This window comes from Macaca mulatta, chromosome 8, assembly GCF_049350105.2.
Source record: "Macaca mulatta isolate MMU2019108-1 chromosome 8, T2T-MMU8v2.0, whole genome shotgun sequence".
NCBI classification, from domain to species: Eukaryota; Metazoa; Chordata; class Mammalia; order Primates; family Cercopithecidae; genus Macaca; species Macaca mulatta.
In genome coordinates, this window is record NC_133413.1 from 77693492 (window position 1) to 77710181 (window position 16690).

Sequence of the window (16690 nt, forward strand, 5' to 3'; positions counted from 1 at the left end):
TTATAATTATGAATTTGTCAATTTCTCCTTTTACTTCTGTGAATTTTTACTTCATGTAGTTTGTAATTCTGTTGCTAGGAGCATAACTTTGAGGATTGTTATGTTTCCTTAAAGAACTGGCACTTTTTATCATTATAAATTTTCCTTATGTATCTCTGGTAATATTTCTTGTCCTAGAATCTGTTTTATTTTATATTAATGTAGCCATTTCATTTTTCATATTACTTGTGTTTGCAGTATATTTTTTTCATTATTTTATTTTATTTTATTTTATCATTTTTTTTTTTTTTTTGAGACGGAGTCTTGCTCTGTGCCCCAGGCTGGAGTGCAGTGGCGCGATCTCGGCTCACTGCAAGCTCCGCCCCCCCGGGTTCACGCCATTCTCCTGCCTCAGCCTCCCGAGTAGCTGGGACTACAGGCGCCCGTCACCTCGCCCGGCTAATTTTCTTGTATTTTTAGTAGAGACAGGGTTTCACCGTGTTAGCCAGGATGGTCTCGATCTCCTGACCTCATGATCCGCCCGTCTCGGCTTCCCAAGTGCTGGGATTACAGGCTTGAGCCACCGCGCCCGGCCCATAATTTTATTTTTAACTCACATATCTTTATGTATAAAGTGTGTTTCTTCCAGAGAGTACTATTGGATTTTTTATTTTTTTTAAAGCATAAATAACAAGACCCAGGCTGGTCTCGAACTTCTGGGCTCAAGTAATCCTCCCACCTTGGCCTCTTAAAGTGCTGACATTACAGGTGTCACCATGCCCAGCTAAGATTGGATTAAAAAAAATCTGGTCCTATTATCTCTGCCTTTTAATTGAACTATTTAAATTATTTGTTAATATAATTATTAATATTAATATTAATATATAATTACTGATATTGGCTGAGTTTAAGACTACTGTCTTGCTATTTGTCTTATCTGTTCTCTGGTCCTACTATCTCTGCCTTTTAATTGAACTATTTAAATTATTTGTTAATATAATTATTAATATTAATATTAATATATAATTACTGATATTGGCTGAGTTTAAGACTACTGTCTTGCTATTTGTCTTATCTGTTCTTTATTTCCTTTTTCTTTTCCTGTCCCCTACTTTTTTTTGGCATTTGAGTTTCTCTTAATTATTGGCTTACTAGTTGTAAAAATCTTTGACTGTATTTTAGTGGTTGCTTCAGGGTTTAAAACAATCATTTTTAAATATGCACAGGCTACTATCAAATAGCATGATACTACTTCACGTGTAATGTAAGAACTTGACAACAATATGTCACTATTTTCTCCATTCCTGTCATTTGTGCTATTGTTACTGTTTATTTTACTTTTACATGTCATAAACCCCATGCTATATAGTTATTATTTATTTTGCCTTCATTTTATTGCTTGTGTGGTTGCACACATCAGTGATCCCAGCTACAGTGAGGCTGTGGTAGGAGGTTCACTTAAGCCTAGGAAATTTAGGCTGCAGTGAGCTGCGATCACACTACTGCACTACAGACTGGCCAACAGAGTAAGACCCTGTCTAAAAAAAAAATTATCTTAGGTTTTATTTTTCTTTATTTTGCCTTCATTTTTTTGAAGGATGGTTTCACTGGATATATAATTCTAAGTTGACAAGGGTGTTTTTCTTTTAGCATTTTAAATATGTTTCATGATCTTCTGGCTTGTATGGCTTTTGACAAGAAGCTTGTAATAATTCTTATCTTTCTATGTACATAAAATATCTTTTAAATGTCTTTTCTTCTGGTAGCTTTTAAGATGTACATATATATATTTTTTTTACATGGAGTTTTGCTCTTGTCGCCCAGGCTGGAGTGCAATGGTGCAATCTCGGCTAACTGCAACCTCCGCCTCCCGGGTTCAAGCGACTCTCCTGCCTTAGCCTCCCAAGTAGCTGGGACTATAGGCATGAGCCACTACACCTGGCTAATTTTGTATTTTTAGTAGAGACAGGGTTTCACCATGTTGGCCAGGCTAGTCACAAACTCCTGACCTTGAGTCATCCGCCCGCCTTGGCCTCCCAAAGTGCTGGGATTACAGGCGTGAGCCACTGTGCCTGGCTGCTTTTTAAGATATTCTTATCATCATTGGTTGTTTAGCAATTTTACTGTAGTGTACTTTGGTGTAATTTTCTTTGGGATTTTCCTGTTTGGGTTTTGTTGAGCTTCATGGATCAGGGATTAAAATTTTCATTAAATTTGGTAATTTTGGGGCCACTATTTTTGTTGTTGTTCTGTGTTTGTTTGCTTGTTTGTTTTGTTTTGAGATAGGGGCTCGCTCTGTTGCCCCCGGTTTTTTTTTTTTTTTTTTTCAGTGTTTTTTCTTTCCATGCTTTACTTTGGACAGTTCTAATGCTATGTCTTTAAGTTCACTGATCTTTTCTTGCACAATGGCCAATCTACTTTTAATCTTATCCAATAAATTTTTTATTTTAGGAATATTTTAAATCTTATCCAATAAATTTTTTATTTTAGGAATATTTTTAGTTGGTGGCTCACGCCTGTAATCCCAGCACTTTGGGAGGCCAAGGCAGGTGGATCGCCTGAGGTCAGGAGTTCGATACCAGCCTGGCCAACATGATGAAGCCCCGTCTCTCTAAAAATACAAAATAAATAAATAAATAAATATTAGCTGGGTGTGGTGGCAGGCACCTGTAATCCCAGCTGCTAGGCAGGGCTGAGGCAAGAGAATCGTTTGAACCCTGGAGGCGGAGGTTGCAGTGAGCTGAGATTGCACCATTGCACTTCAACCTGGGCAACAAGAGTGAAACTCTGTCTCAAAAAATAAATAAATAAAATAAATAAATAAATAAATAAATAAATAAATATTTTTTAGCTCTAGAAGTTATGTCTTCCCCACACTTTCCATTTCTCTTCCCTTTCTGTTCACAATTTCTTTAAATTTTACAGTATATTTATAATTGCTTTTTTTTTTTTTTTTTTAAAAGTCTTCTCTCCTAATTCTATCCTTCATGTCATTTCTGGGTATTTTTTTTTTTTGGACTGATTTTTCTCGGGTTATGATTTACATTTTCATGCTGCTTCTTCTTTTTTTTTCCCCCCACAAGATTACATCTGAAAGCAAGATTTTTGTGGTTCTTGTTTGCTGTTCCTCTCCCTGCACTGTGGTCGATATTCATTTTATTGTTTTTTTTCTCTTAGGGACAACAGGCCTGTGCTGCCTATTGTCCAAGGTCTGAAAAAGTTGTTTCACATATTTTGTCTAGGTTTCTCTTTGTTTTTATGGAGGGCGATTCTGGTCCTGGTTACTACATCATGGCCCATTAGATTGTCTTTATAATTTAAAAACATATTTCTCCATTTTCCCCCTATTGCTATGGTCCATATGTGTTCCCCAAAGTTCATATGTTGAAACTTTTTTTTTCCCTGCCTTATTCTTCCTGGACATATGTTGAAACTTAATTGCCAATGCAGTAGTATTAAGAGGTAGGCCTTTGGGGTCTGGCACAGTGGCTCATGCCTGTAATCCCAGCACTTTGGGAGGCTGAGGCAGGTGGATCACGAGGTCAGGAGATCGAGACCATCCTGGCTAACACGGTGAAACCCTGTCTCTACTAAAAATACAAAAAATTAGCCGGGTGTGGTGGCGGGTACCTGTAGTCCCAGCTACTTGGGAGGCTGAGGCAGGAGAATGGCGTGAAGCCGGGAGGAGGAGCTTGCAGTGAGCCTAGATGGTGCCACTGCATTCCAGCCTGCGTGACAGAGCGAGACTTTGTCTCAAAAAAAAAAAAAAAAAAAAAAAGAGGTAGGCCTTTAGGAAGTGACTAATTTATGAGGGCAGAGCCTTTATGAATGGATGAGAACCTTATAAAAGGGTAATTTTGCTCCTTTCATCCTTCTGCCGTATGAGGACACATCCCCTCTGGATGCCCCAAGGCTCTATCTTGGAAGCAGAGAGCAGCCCTTGCCAGAAACCAACCTTTGGTGCCTTGATCTTAGGCTTCTCAGCTTCCAGAACTTTCAGAAGTAGGTTTCTGCTGATAAATTAATCAGTCTCAGGTATTTTGTTATAGCAGCACAAATGGACTAAGATACCTATTCTCTGATTCTGGTTCTGATTCTGGTACTCTTATTAGTCATATCTTCTGAATTAATTCTGTAAGTTTCTTTTCTACTTGCTTATATTCAGTTCTTTTTGTTTGTTCTTTCTGGGAGACTGTCAATTTTATCATTTAACTTTATATTGAATATTTAATTTCCTCATCCTATTTTTAATTTCTAAGTGCTCTGTTATTCATGTTTCTTTTAAAAAATAGAATCTTGCTTTATTTCAAGTTTATGGAATCTTTTTCATTTCTCTTGGGAAATTATAGTGGGATTTTAAAGGATTATTTTCCTGTTTCCACATGATTTATTTCTTTGGAATTCTTTCTTTTTGTTTCTGTTTCTCTCTCTTTGATTTTAGAGGCTCTTTTCAGAGGTCTCCTAATCCTGAGCTGCCTGTTTATTCATTAAAGTGAATGAGAGCTTTCTGTGAGAGGGCAAGGCTTGTTGACTGTCTCACTGTGGGGCAACTGGGCAGGCAGCTGGCATTTCCCTCTGAAACTCTTAAATGTCAGGATTGGGAGATGTTTTGTCGTGAGCTAGTCAGTTTCCCTAAAGAGGAATGAATTCACCAACTTTTGCCCAATGTTTTAAAGCCATGCAGGCAGGGTTTTGAGAGTAGAGCCTACTTGTATGTAAGAGAGGGAGAGAAATATTGGCTAACATTTCAGTGTTTAGTCTTTCATGAAGTCCACCCACTTGTGAGTTTTTTTGGTTTGTTTGTTTTTTTAGCATTACCATTTGCTGTGGTTTTTGACCCACAGACTCTGTGGTTCAACTTCTTCACAAATTAAACTTATCCCCTGTAACTTTGTTGTTCAGATATTCTATCCAGGTGTTCTTTAAACTCTCCTCTGCCCTCATGTTAACCATTCAACATCATTCAGTGCAAGTGGCCACTCCCTCTTTCTTGAAACTCCTTTTTCTCTTCTTCTACATCACTGACTCCTGATGGAGTCTTCTAACTGATCTCTAAATACTGGAGTGTTTCTGTGATTGGTCTTGGCCTCATTTTTTTTTTCTGTCTCTATTGTCTTTCACCTCATGCCATGGCTTTTAAATATCATGTAAATGCTATTGACTCTCAAACTTTCCAATCTTACTTTTCCCTTAAACTCCAGATGATTACTTGACATGTCCATTTCAGTATCCAACAGGCATTTCACAAGGTGGAATTTTTCTGTTTCTTCCTTATAAAGGCTACTACTGTCTTCCCGTTTCCTCACACAAAATTTAGGAGTCATCCTGATTCCTTCCCTTCCTTTATGCCTACATCCTGCTCATCAACAAGTTATGTGAATTCCACCTTAAAATATAACTCATTACTTTCAAACCCACCCACTCCTCTTCATCTCTAAGCAACCATCTTCTCTTATTTAACTTCTGCAGTAGTCTCCCAACTGATCTCTTTGCTGTCATTCTTGAAACTCATTCTTCATATAGCACATATAGCAGTAGATAAATCTTTTTTTTTTTAAATAATCCTTCAATTGACAGAGGAAGGGAAGAAAAAGAAAACAATCCTTTCAGTGGCTTTCTATTATACTTAGAATAAAGTAAAAATTTGTGATTATATCCTAAAATGACCTTTATGATCTGGCCTCTGTGCCTTCTTTTCTAATCTCATATTGTACTGTTGCCTCTTCATTCACTCAACAGTGTATTTACTGAGCACCTACAATGTATCAGAAACTAAGGTAGGCACTGGGTACCATACTACAGTGTTCCTTGGACACTCAAGCTTTCTTTGGCCTCAGAGCCTTTGCATCTACTTTCGCTAGTGCGTGGCATGTTCTTTCCCTAGCTCTTTGCATATCTTCTTTCTCATCCTTCAGATCTCAATGTAAATGTCATTTCTTCAGAGGCCTTTCATATTAACCTGATCTAAAATATCCACTGACTCTTCTTTTTCTGTTATCTTATTTAATTCCCTCATAGCACTTTTCAAAATCTTCTCTGCTTAGGTCTCTTCTCTTCTCTTCTCTTTTCTTCTTTTTTTAATTTTTTTTTTTTTTTTTTTTTTGCGACAGGGTCTCACTCTATTACCCAGTCTGGAGTGCAGTGGATGGATCACAGGTCACTGCTTCACTGCAAGGGATCCCTTGGGGCAAGGGATCCCGTCCTGGGCTCAAGCGATCCTCCCACTTCAGCCTCCTGAGTACCTGGGACTGAGTACCTAAGTCCAGGCACATGCCATCACACGAAGCAAATTGCTAATTTCTTTTTTAATTTTTTTTTTTTGTAGAGAAAAGGTCTTCTTGTGTTGTCCAGGCTGGTTTTGAATTCCTGGCCTCAAGCAATCCTCTCCTGCCTCGGCCTCCCAAAGTGCGGTGATTACAGGCATGAGCCACCATATCCGGCCTTGCTTATGTATTTTCTTACCATTTCCTCCCTTGTACCTCTGTAAAGTAAGCGCCTTGAGGGTAGAGGCTTTTTTTTTTTTTTAAATTTTTATTTCTTTATTTTTAGACAGAGTCTTGCTCTGTGGCCCAGGCTGGAGTGCAGTGGCGCAATCTCGGCTTACTGCAAGCTCTGCCTCCCGGGTTTACACCATTCTCCTGCCTCAGCCTCCTGAGTAGCTGGGACTACAGGCGCCAGCCACCACACCTGGCTAATTTTTTTGTATTTTTAGTAGAGACGGGGTTTTACCATGTTAGCCAGGATGGTCTTGATCTCCTGACCTCGTGATCCACCCACCTCGGCCTCCCAAAGTGCTGGGATTACAGGCGTGAGCCACTGCGCCCGGCCTCTTTTTTTTTTTTTAAAAGAGACAGGGTTTCACCATGTTGGCCAGGCTGGTCTCAAACCCCTAATGTCATGATCCACCCACCTCGGCCTCCCAAAGTGCAGGGATTACAGGCGTGAACCACTGTGCCTGGCCGAGGGTAGAGACTTTGTCTTATTTATCATGTATCTCCAGTATCTAAGATGTGTTTTTCCAAGGGCCTAGAACAGTGCCTGGAACGTGGAATATAATATAGTAGTTTCCCCAACCCCGTTATTCAGTTGCCCTCAGTCAACTGTCATCCAAAAATATTTAATGGAAAATCCCAGAAAAAATAATTTGTAAGTTTTAAAATGGATACTCATTTTTTCACTCTGTCACCCAGGCTGGAGTGCAGTGGCACAATCCTGGTTTACTGCAACCTCTGGCTCTGGGTTCAAGCAATTCTCCTGCCTCAGCCTCCTGAGTAGCTGGGATTACAGGTGTGCACCACCATGCGGGGCAAATTATATAGGGTTTTGCCATGTCAGCCAGGGTGATCTTAAACTTCTGGCCTCAAGTGATCGGCCTGCCTCAGCCTTCCAAAGTGCTGGGATTACAGGCATCAGCCGCCTAGCCCAGCTGAGTACAATGGATGCTGTTCTGAGTATCATAATGAAATCTTGCGCTGGCCTGTTTGTCCTGCCTGGGCCATGAATTATTCCTTTGTCCAGCATTTCCAAACTATACATGCTACCAACCCATTAGTCACTTAGGTTATCATATCTACTGTGTGGTTATTGTAGTGCTTGTGTTCAAGCAACCCTTATTTCACTTGCCCCAAAGTGCAAGAGCAGTGATGCTGACATTGTAACCGCTCCCTTTTTTTTTTTTTTTTTAAAGACAGAGTCTTGCTCTGTCACCCAGGCTGGAGTGCAGTGGCACCATCTCGACTCACTGCAACCTTTGCCTCCAAGGTTCAAGCGATTCTCCTGCCTCAGCCTCTGAGCAGCTGGGACTACAGGCACCCGCCACCATGCATGGCTAATTTTTTGTATTTTTAGTAGAGATGGGGTTTCACCGCGTTAGCCAGGATCGTCTCAATCTCCTGATTGAGTGCTGGGATTACAGGTATGAACCACTGCAGCCAGCCTCCATTTATTATTATTGTTGTTAATCTCTTAGTATGCCTAATTTATAAATTAAACTTTATCATAGATATGTACACTTAGAAAAAACTAATATATATAGCATTCAATACTACCTATGGTTTCAGGGATCCACTGAGGGTCTTAGAATGTAGCCTTCACAGATAAGTTGGGACTACTGTAAATTTTTTTTTTTTTTTTGAGACGGATTCTCGCTCTGTTGCCCAGGCTGGAGTGCAGTGGCCGGATCTCGGCTCACTGCAAGCTCCGCCTCCTGGGTTTACGCCATTCGCCATTCTCTTGCCTCAGCCTCCCGAGTAGCTGGGACTACAGGCGCCCGCCACCTCGCCCGGCTAGTTTTTTTGTATTTTTTAGTAGAGACGGGGTTTCACTGTCTTAGCCAGGATGGTCGCGATCTCCTGACCTCATGATCCACCCGTCTCGGCCTCCCAAAGTGCTAGGATTACAGGCTTGAGCCACCGCGCCCGGCCTGTAAATATTTTTTAATAGATTAACTTGATGGGGAGGTTCAGGAAAAGCTACATAGGGGAGATAATATGGAGTTCAGTCGTTAAAGAGGATTTGGGTCAGGTGCAGTGGCTCACGCCTGTAATCCTAGCACTTTGGGAGGCTGGGGCAGGTGGGTCACCTGAGGTTAGGAGTTCGAGACCAGCCTGGCCAACATGGCAAAACCCCATCTCTACTATAAATACAAAACTTAGCTGGACGTGGTGGCACATGCCTGTAATCCCAGCTACTTGAGAGGCTGAGGCAGGAGAATCTCTTGAACCAAGGTGGTGAAGGTGGCAGTGAGCCAAGATCACACCACTGCACTCCAGCCTGCATGACAGAGCGAGACTCTGTCTCAAAAAAAAAAAAAAAAAAAGAGGATTTAGATGTTGGTCATTAGATAGAATAATTAGCAATAATGAAGGTATTTATTTTGGCTGCACATTTATTCTGGGTATGCATTATTAACATGGTCTAAGAGTAATCATGTAGGCAAAACAGCTTTGTCTTAATGTCATGCAGAAAAACCTCCTTTGGGATCATTTAGAGGCTAGAAGTTTTGCCCTGTTATCAAACTCCCCTTTCTCTGTTTGGAGTTAAAAAGCATAATAGAATAACTCTTTAAAAGTAATGGCCATTACCAGGCTGGGTGCAGTGGCATACGCCTAGAATCCCAGCACTTTGGGAGGTTGAGGCGGGTAGATCACTTGAGCTCAGGAGTTCGAGACCAGCCTGGCCAATATGGTGAAACCCTGTCTCTACTAAAATACAAAAATAAGCCAGGCATGGTGGTGCACATCTGTAATCCCAGTTACTCAGGAGGCTGAGGCAGGAGAATGACTTGAACCCGGGAGGCGGAGGTTTCAGTGACCCAAGATCACGCCACTGCACTCCAGCCTGGGCAACAGAGTGAGACTCCGTCTCAAAAAATAAAATAAAGGGCCGGGTGCGGTGGCTCACACCTGTAATCCCAGCACTTTGGGAGGCTGAGGTGGGCGAATCCCCTGAGGTCAGGAGTTCAAGACCAACCTGGCTAACCTGGTGAAATCCCGTCTCTACTGAAAATATAAAAATTAGCTGGGTGTGGTGGCAGGCACCTGTAATCCCAGATACTCGGGAGGCTGAGGCAGGAGAATCACTTGAATCTGGGAGGCAGAGGTTGCAGTGATTCGAGATCTCGCCATTGCACTCCAGTCTGGGCGACAGAGACTCTGTCTCAAAATAAAAAGAAAAAAATAAAATAAAATGTAAAATATATTTTAATTCAGAATTTATCCCATGAATGTCTTACATTTTTCACGTTGTAAGTTGGAACAACTAATTGAGTTGTGCTTCCTAAGGTCTTCTTATTTTAAACATTCACCCTGATTATTCAATGGCATTTTAGATATTTTGAGGAATTCATTTGTGCTAGAATACATATATTTATTTTCATAATTATCTATTGCTTATAGCAGCTTTGGGATGAACCAGGCCATAGATCTGAATTTGGAAACAAGGTCAACGTAACATTTTTAGGGTCAACAAATGGCTGTGTGGAAGTAGTTCTGAAACAAAAGCTGTTTTGGGAGAAAGAAGCTCATTCTTCTTCCTGTGGTTCGTATGTCAAGAAATTATACCACAGCTCATTCCATTGCCAAACTAGAAACTTTAAGATCATAGCAATGGCTCAACTCATGGATGACTGTTTCGAGGAAGCCTTCTATAGCCCTAGGCTGAGTTAGGGCTATCACAATACTTATAAAAACAGTATCATATTGTAGTCTCATTACTGGTTGATTGGTCGACCTTGTTTTCAAATTCTTGAAGATCAAGATCGTATATTCCTTCCTTTGTTCTACGCTGAGTAGTATTAGTGCCTGACAAATACGTAGATGGCCAATACATATTTGATTAAATGAATAATTGAATGAATATGGCATGATATGATATAACATGACATTAATATAGCTGGTACAAATTAGAGTAAGTTCAATCAGAATAATTTCAAGTACTTCCCCAAAAAGAAGTAGCCAAGAGAGAGTTCAGGTCTAGTCATAGTTACTAGAAACTCATTCATTGGGAGATCAGGCTTAAGGGGCAAGAAATCTAGTCTCTAGAAGAAAAAGTTTGATGAGAAAATAATGCAAAGAAGAAATACTTCCCGTCTCAGAGAAACTTTTCTTCTGTTGGTGAGGGATAGAGGTATTGGAGTATAAAGGAGAAAACTGAATAAGAGGACAGAATTATACACACAAATACATTAAGAAGTAGGGATTCATTAGCTAATTTTAGAAAAAATCCAGAGTAGTTTCTAATGTGATATATTTATTTTATAGCTATTTCAAAACACATATTTTTCAATCATAATTTCATGTAAATATCTTAAAAATTAATTTCTCTTTACACTACCTTCACATGCAGAAGTTGGTTGTCAACGGCTATGAGCTGATTAAGATTCTCCAGTATTTCTAAGTCTCTAATGTCATCAATATTATTATTGCTGATATTCAATATAGAGAGGGATTTCTGTAAGAAAAATAACCAAGTTAGCATTAGTAAATAGTCTAAATACTGTATATAGGAACCAGAAATCCTAAACTTTGAAAATTTTAAGCTTGATCAGTTCAGGTTGTTTTACTCTTTAGGTAAAAACATCAAAAGCCATGAAATGCTTTTTAATGCATTTTTTTTTTTTCAGATGAAAGTTTTAGAACCACAGTATGTCATATAACTTACCCTTTCTCCCTATAATTCCTCCATAAGTCATATTTTTCTTTTCCAAGATACAAAATAAACTTATAGAATAAAAAAGCCAAGAATCAAAAAGCAAAGAAAGAAAAAAAGATGCCCCAATAAACAAGTAACACAATACTGTAGCTTTAGCAAATTATCATTTTGTGCTAAATATTACTAACATTTGTACTTACATAGGGGCTGGGTGCAGTGGCTCATGCCTGTAATCTCAGCACTTTAGGAGGTGAAGCAGGCGGATCACTTGAGGTCAGGAGTTCAAGACCAGCCTGACCAACATGGCGAAACCCCATCTCTACTAAAAATACAAAAAATTAGCTGGGCATGGTGCCACATGCCTGTAGTCCCAGCTACTCAGGAGGCTGAGGCAGGAGAATCGCTTGAACCTGGGAGGTGGAGGTTGCAGTGAGCAGAGATCACACCTGGGAGACAGAGCAAAACTCCGTCTCGAAAAAAGATTTATACTTACATAGGAAGAAATAGTTTTTGTCTTTATTTTACTAAATAGGAAACATGATCAAGAATAAAATAATATCTGTTTTTTATTTTTCTCTCTACTTGTCTATATGGTTTTCTCCCATCAATCTATATGTTCGGGAACTACTTAAAATAATAATTAGCTAATTAACAGGAATTTCAGTGTTGTTGTAACACTGTAACACTAAATCAGAGTCATCTTACGAGGCTCAGGAATCTCTGCCAAGATGGAGTCAATCATCGCTTCATGGCCTTTTTGCTAAGATCTAGTGCAGTATCTGTTCTTATTAGTTTAAGTTTAAAAAAAACATGGAGGCATCCATGCACAGTCAACCTTTAGAAAAAATATTTCCTGATACTAAAGTATTGGGAGAACTACCTCTTAATTTTTATAAATTTGGGTCAAAATCCATCCACTATCCTCTATTTCTGGGCCCTCTAAAATAAAACTGATGAGGCTGGGCACGGTGGCTCACACCTGTAATCCCAACATTGTAATCCCAGACTAGCCTGGCCAACATGGTGAAACCCCATCTCTACTAAAAATACAAAAATTAGTCGGGCGTGGTGGCGCACACCTGTAGTCCCAGCTACTTGGGAGGCTGAGGCAGGAGAACTGCTTGAACTGGGGAGGTGGAGGTTGCAGTGAGCAGAGGTCGTGCCACTGCACTCCAACTTGGGCAACAGAGTTTATTTTTATTTTTAAAATAAAAATAAAATAAAATAAAACTGATGAAATCTGTAAAACAACTACCATGTCCCATTTATGTCCCTTGCCCCAGAATTAAAGTTAGCCTATCCCAGTAAGTCTGTTGTTTTGAGGATTAGCAGGAGCCTAAGTGGTGCCCTCTGGCTTCTCAATTTATTGTGGTACCTCCATCCAATGTGACTCGTTTCAGGTGACACAGTTAGAGCCCCAACCCCAGGGCTCCCAGGCCTACATAGTTCTGATGTGGTAGAGCTGTATGTAGTGCAATCTACAATCAAATCAGGATCCCGGAAGAAAACAACTTATTATTACAATGGCTCTCTACTATATTGTTTAAAGGTTTCCAAATAATTGCACATTCCTCTCTCCTTAGGCTTTTTCCTAAAATTTAAAATGTTGAGCCATGATAATCACCAAGGTCCACATTATGAATGAATGAACATCTGTATTAGAACTTCAGTTAACATACCTTTTCACATTCTTCTCATCCTTCCAGTTACCCAAAGAGGCAAGTTTTATTATCCCACTTTATAAATGCTGAGTCTCTGAGATTGTACCTGAGAAAATCAGCTTCAGTCCTCAGATAAACTCTGAGCTGGCCATATAAAATGCAGAGGATGTACAATGTCCAAATATACCTTCACCACATTCCTGTTTCATTATAACTTGTTAATCACTATATTCCTTGTCAAGATATTCAAATGTGAACTTACTGCCAGAGAATGAAGAGTTCTTGGATCAAACAGAAGCTTTTCCCCAAGGGGAAGCCTCTGATTCTCAACATGAAGCTCTCTTAGTTCTCCTAATCCTTCTAAACCTTCTATGACAGCAATGTAATTGCCTCCCAGATACCTGCAAAACATAGACATAGTTCTAAATAGACATTCTGAGAATGTCATGGTCTTTATTAAGTGTGACAAAAGTGTAATAACAAAATAATTGAGCTGAACAAAATTATAAATGAGGAATTTTGTGTTATATTAAATCTATGAAAGGTTGGTTTATCTAAATGAGAACAAATTATATTCTTATACTTCATTTAGTCTAGAAGTACATTTTTTTGCTTTTTAAAAAAGTGAGCGAATTGTAATAGTTATTATCAAACTATCTATCAGTACTATCTACTTCATCTGACATATGAAGAGCCCTGGTGTAGATAGTTTGATAATAACCTTTCTGGGTTGTAGGTTTAAAAAATGAAGATTTCACGGCTAGACACAGTGGCTCACATCTGTAATCCCAGCACTTCGGGAGCCTGGAAGTTTAAGACCAGTCTGGGCAACATAGGAAGATCCCATCTCTAAATAAATAAATAAATAAGCCAGCCAGCCAGCCAGTCATTGTGGTGCATGCTTGTGGACCCAGCTACTCAGGAAGCTGAAGTGGGAAGATCACTTGGACCTAGGACATCAAGGCTGCGATAAGTCATGATCGCACCACTGCACTCAAGCCTGGGTGGCAGAGCGAGACTCTGTCTCAAAACTAAGAGATAAAAGGAAAAATGAAGATATCTGGGCCTAACCCATGGAGATTCTAATTTGGATATGTAGGTTAGAACCCAGTGCTCTGCATTTTTAATAAGCATTCACCAGCCAACTCTTGTGTCCCCATTCTGAGGCTTTTAGCCGGTTCTTTGAGGAGCATGATAGTTATTCCAGTCTGGGAAATTGGATCCACCAATCTTCATTGCCTAATTATAATCACTATAGGCAGTAAATGCCGTTTTACAATCAAGTTTACATCAATAGGATCAATTATATGACCCAGATGGTATGAGATGTGTGATTCTGAAAGGCACATAACTCATCTGGGTCCCATGGAAACTTCTTTTATCAGTTGAGCCCACATGAGGATGTTTTAAGTATCCCTATTAGCCCTTAAGACAACCCCTCCCCAGAATGAAAAGTGTATCAGGCTTAATAAAACACAAATTATTAATATTATATGTGAAACAATTTACTTCTTAATAATAGTACGAGAAAATAGAAATTGAGGTCTGTTCCACAAAACCCATGTGGGAATCATATGCTTTTTTTTCATATAAGTATGAAATCATATCAATTTCATATTCAATTTACTTTTGGAATTTAATGCAAAAAATGGAAATGCCTTCATGCAAAAAAATATAAGTACCATAATCATAAAAATCAGATACATTATTAAAAAATAAAAGCACTTACAGTTTTTCCAGTTTCTTTAATGACCTGAGGTTCTCTATACATGAAATACAATTGTTTTGTAGGTACAAGTGGGTCAGATTTGTGGCATAATTCAGGTTAGTGATTTGACTAATACAATTATCATATAAATATAAAACACTAAGATTTTTGCAAAGAGAGAGGTCTTCCTAAAAGGGAAACAAAAACATGTTAAATGTAATTTCTCCTGAAAACTTGTTTGTTTTTAACAAAAATTTTCAGTTGATCATTCTGCAAATTTTCCTAAGGTTAATATAAGAGAACAGTATTTCTCTGTTCTTGGCACAGTTAAAACAAGACTAGACTGATTACAAAAGAAATTCTGTAATATTTTTTCTTTTTTTAAGAAATTCTGTAATCATATCAATAAAACTGGAATTTTTTTAAAATTTTTTTTATTTTTTATTTTTATTTTTATTTATTTTTTATTATTATTATACTTTAAGTTCTAGGATACATGTGCATAACGTGCAGGTTTGTTACATATGTATACTTGTGCCATGTTGGTGTGCTGCACCCATCAACTCGGCAGCACCCATCAACTCGTCATTTACATCAGGTATAACTCCCAGTGGAATCCCTCCCCCTCCCCCCTCCCCATGATAGGCCCCGGTGTGTGATGTTCCCCTTCCCGAGTCCAAGTGATCTCATTGTTCAATTCCCACCTATGAGTGAGAACATGCGGTGTTTGGTTTTCTGTTCTTGTGATAGTTTGCTAAGAATGATGGTTTCCAGCTGCATCCATGTCCCTACAAAGGACACAAACTCATCCTTTTTTATGGCTGCATGGTATTGCATGGTGTATATGTGCCACATTTTCTTAATCCAGTCTGTCACTGATGGACATTTGGGTTGATTCCAAGTCTTTGCTATTGTGAATAGTGCCGCAATAAACATACGTGTGCATGTGTCTTTATAGCAGCATGATTTATAATCCTTTGGGTATATACCCAGTAATGGGATCGCTGGGTCATATGGTACATCTAGTTCTAGATCCTTGAGGAATCACCATACTGTTTTCCATAATGGTTGAACTAGTTTACAATCCCACCAACAGTGTAAAAGTGTTCCTATTTCTCCACATCCTCTCCAGCACCTGTTGTTTCCTGACTTTTTAATGATTGCCATTCTAACTGGTGTGAGATGGTATCTCATAAAACTGGAATTGTTGAGATTTTCCCAGTGCAAGCAATTTTCCTTGGAAGCCATTAGGCTCCTCTGGAAGTTGAAGCATTGAATAAATTATTGTCTCAACATTACAAATAGGGGTTAATATTTCTGTAGGATTGGAAGTCAACTATTGTGGTTTATAATACTGAAAACTGGAAGTCATCTAGATATCCAGAATAATAGATTAATTTTTTTTTTTGGTTTTGAGATGGAGTCTCGCTCTGTTGCCCAGGCTGGAGTGCAGTGACACAATCTTGGCTCACCATAACCTCTGCCTCCTGGGTTCCAGCGATTCTCCTGCCTCAGTCTCCTGAGTAGCTGGGACTACAGGTGTGCACCACCATGCCCGGCTAATTTTTGTATTTTTAGTAGAGACGGGGTTTCACTGTGTTAGCTAGGCTGGTCTTGAACTCCTGACCTTGTGATCCACCTGCCTTGGCCTCCCAGAGTGCAAGGATTACAGGTGTGAGCCACCGCACACAGCCTCATACATTAATTTTTTTAAAACTATGATAATGCTATCAAAAGAAATACCATAGAACCATTAAATATCCTTTTGTTTCTTCAGTAATATCTAATACATAATTAAGTGAAATTCATAATATGTAGTTAAGTGAAAATAGTACATTTAATATGACCCACTATTGTAAAATTATATGAATAAAAGACTGAAAGGATATTACCTAAATGTTAAAAGTGATTATGTCTGAATAGGATTACATTCTTTCTTTTTACATGTATTTTGTATGAATAAGAACACCAATTATTATTATTATTATTATTTTTTGAAACAGGGTCTGCCCAGACTGGTGTCTAACTCGTGGGCTCAAGTGATCCTAGCGCCCCAGCCTCTCGAGTAGCTGGGATTGTAGGCATGCACCACCATGCCCAGCTACCAGTTACTTTTGAGATAAAATAATTAAAGGGACTTTTTAAAAGGCTGCCATTTCTTGTGTCATGGCAGATCAGCCTAGAGTAAATA

At 39.0% G+C, this 16690-nt stretch overlaps 1 protein-coding gene and 1 pseudogene across 2 annotated transcripts in view; one reads left to right on the plus strand and one right to left on the minus strand.

Annotated features, from left to right (window-relative positions):
• Positions 1–16690, minus strand: part of PPP1R42 (protein phosphatase 1 regulatory subunit 42) — a 66159-nt gene that overhangs the window by 36637 nt on the left and 12832 nt on the right. The window contains exons 2-4 of one of the 2 annotated variants that reach the window (XM_015145492.3): positions 14521–14687; positions 13054–13192; positions 10813–10929 (exon numbers count right to left, since the gene is read on the minus strand). In XM_015145492.3, coding sequence (XP_015000978.2) covers positions 10813–10929; positions 13054–13192; positions 14521–14687 — 423 coding nt within the window. Of the gene's footprint in view, positions 1–10812; positions 10930–13053; positions 13193–14520; positions 14688–16690 lie in introns of those variants that run through there. The other variant, XR_013397297.1, reaches the window with a different exon arrangement.
• LOC114680543 (U2 spliceosomal RNA) lies at positions 11871–12044 on the plus strand (annotated as a pseudogene).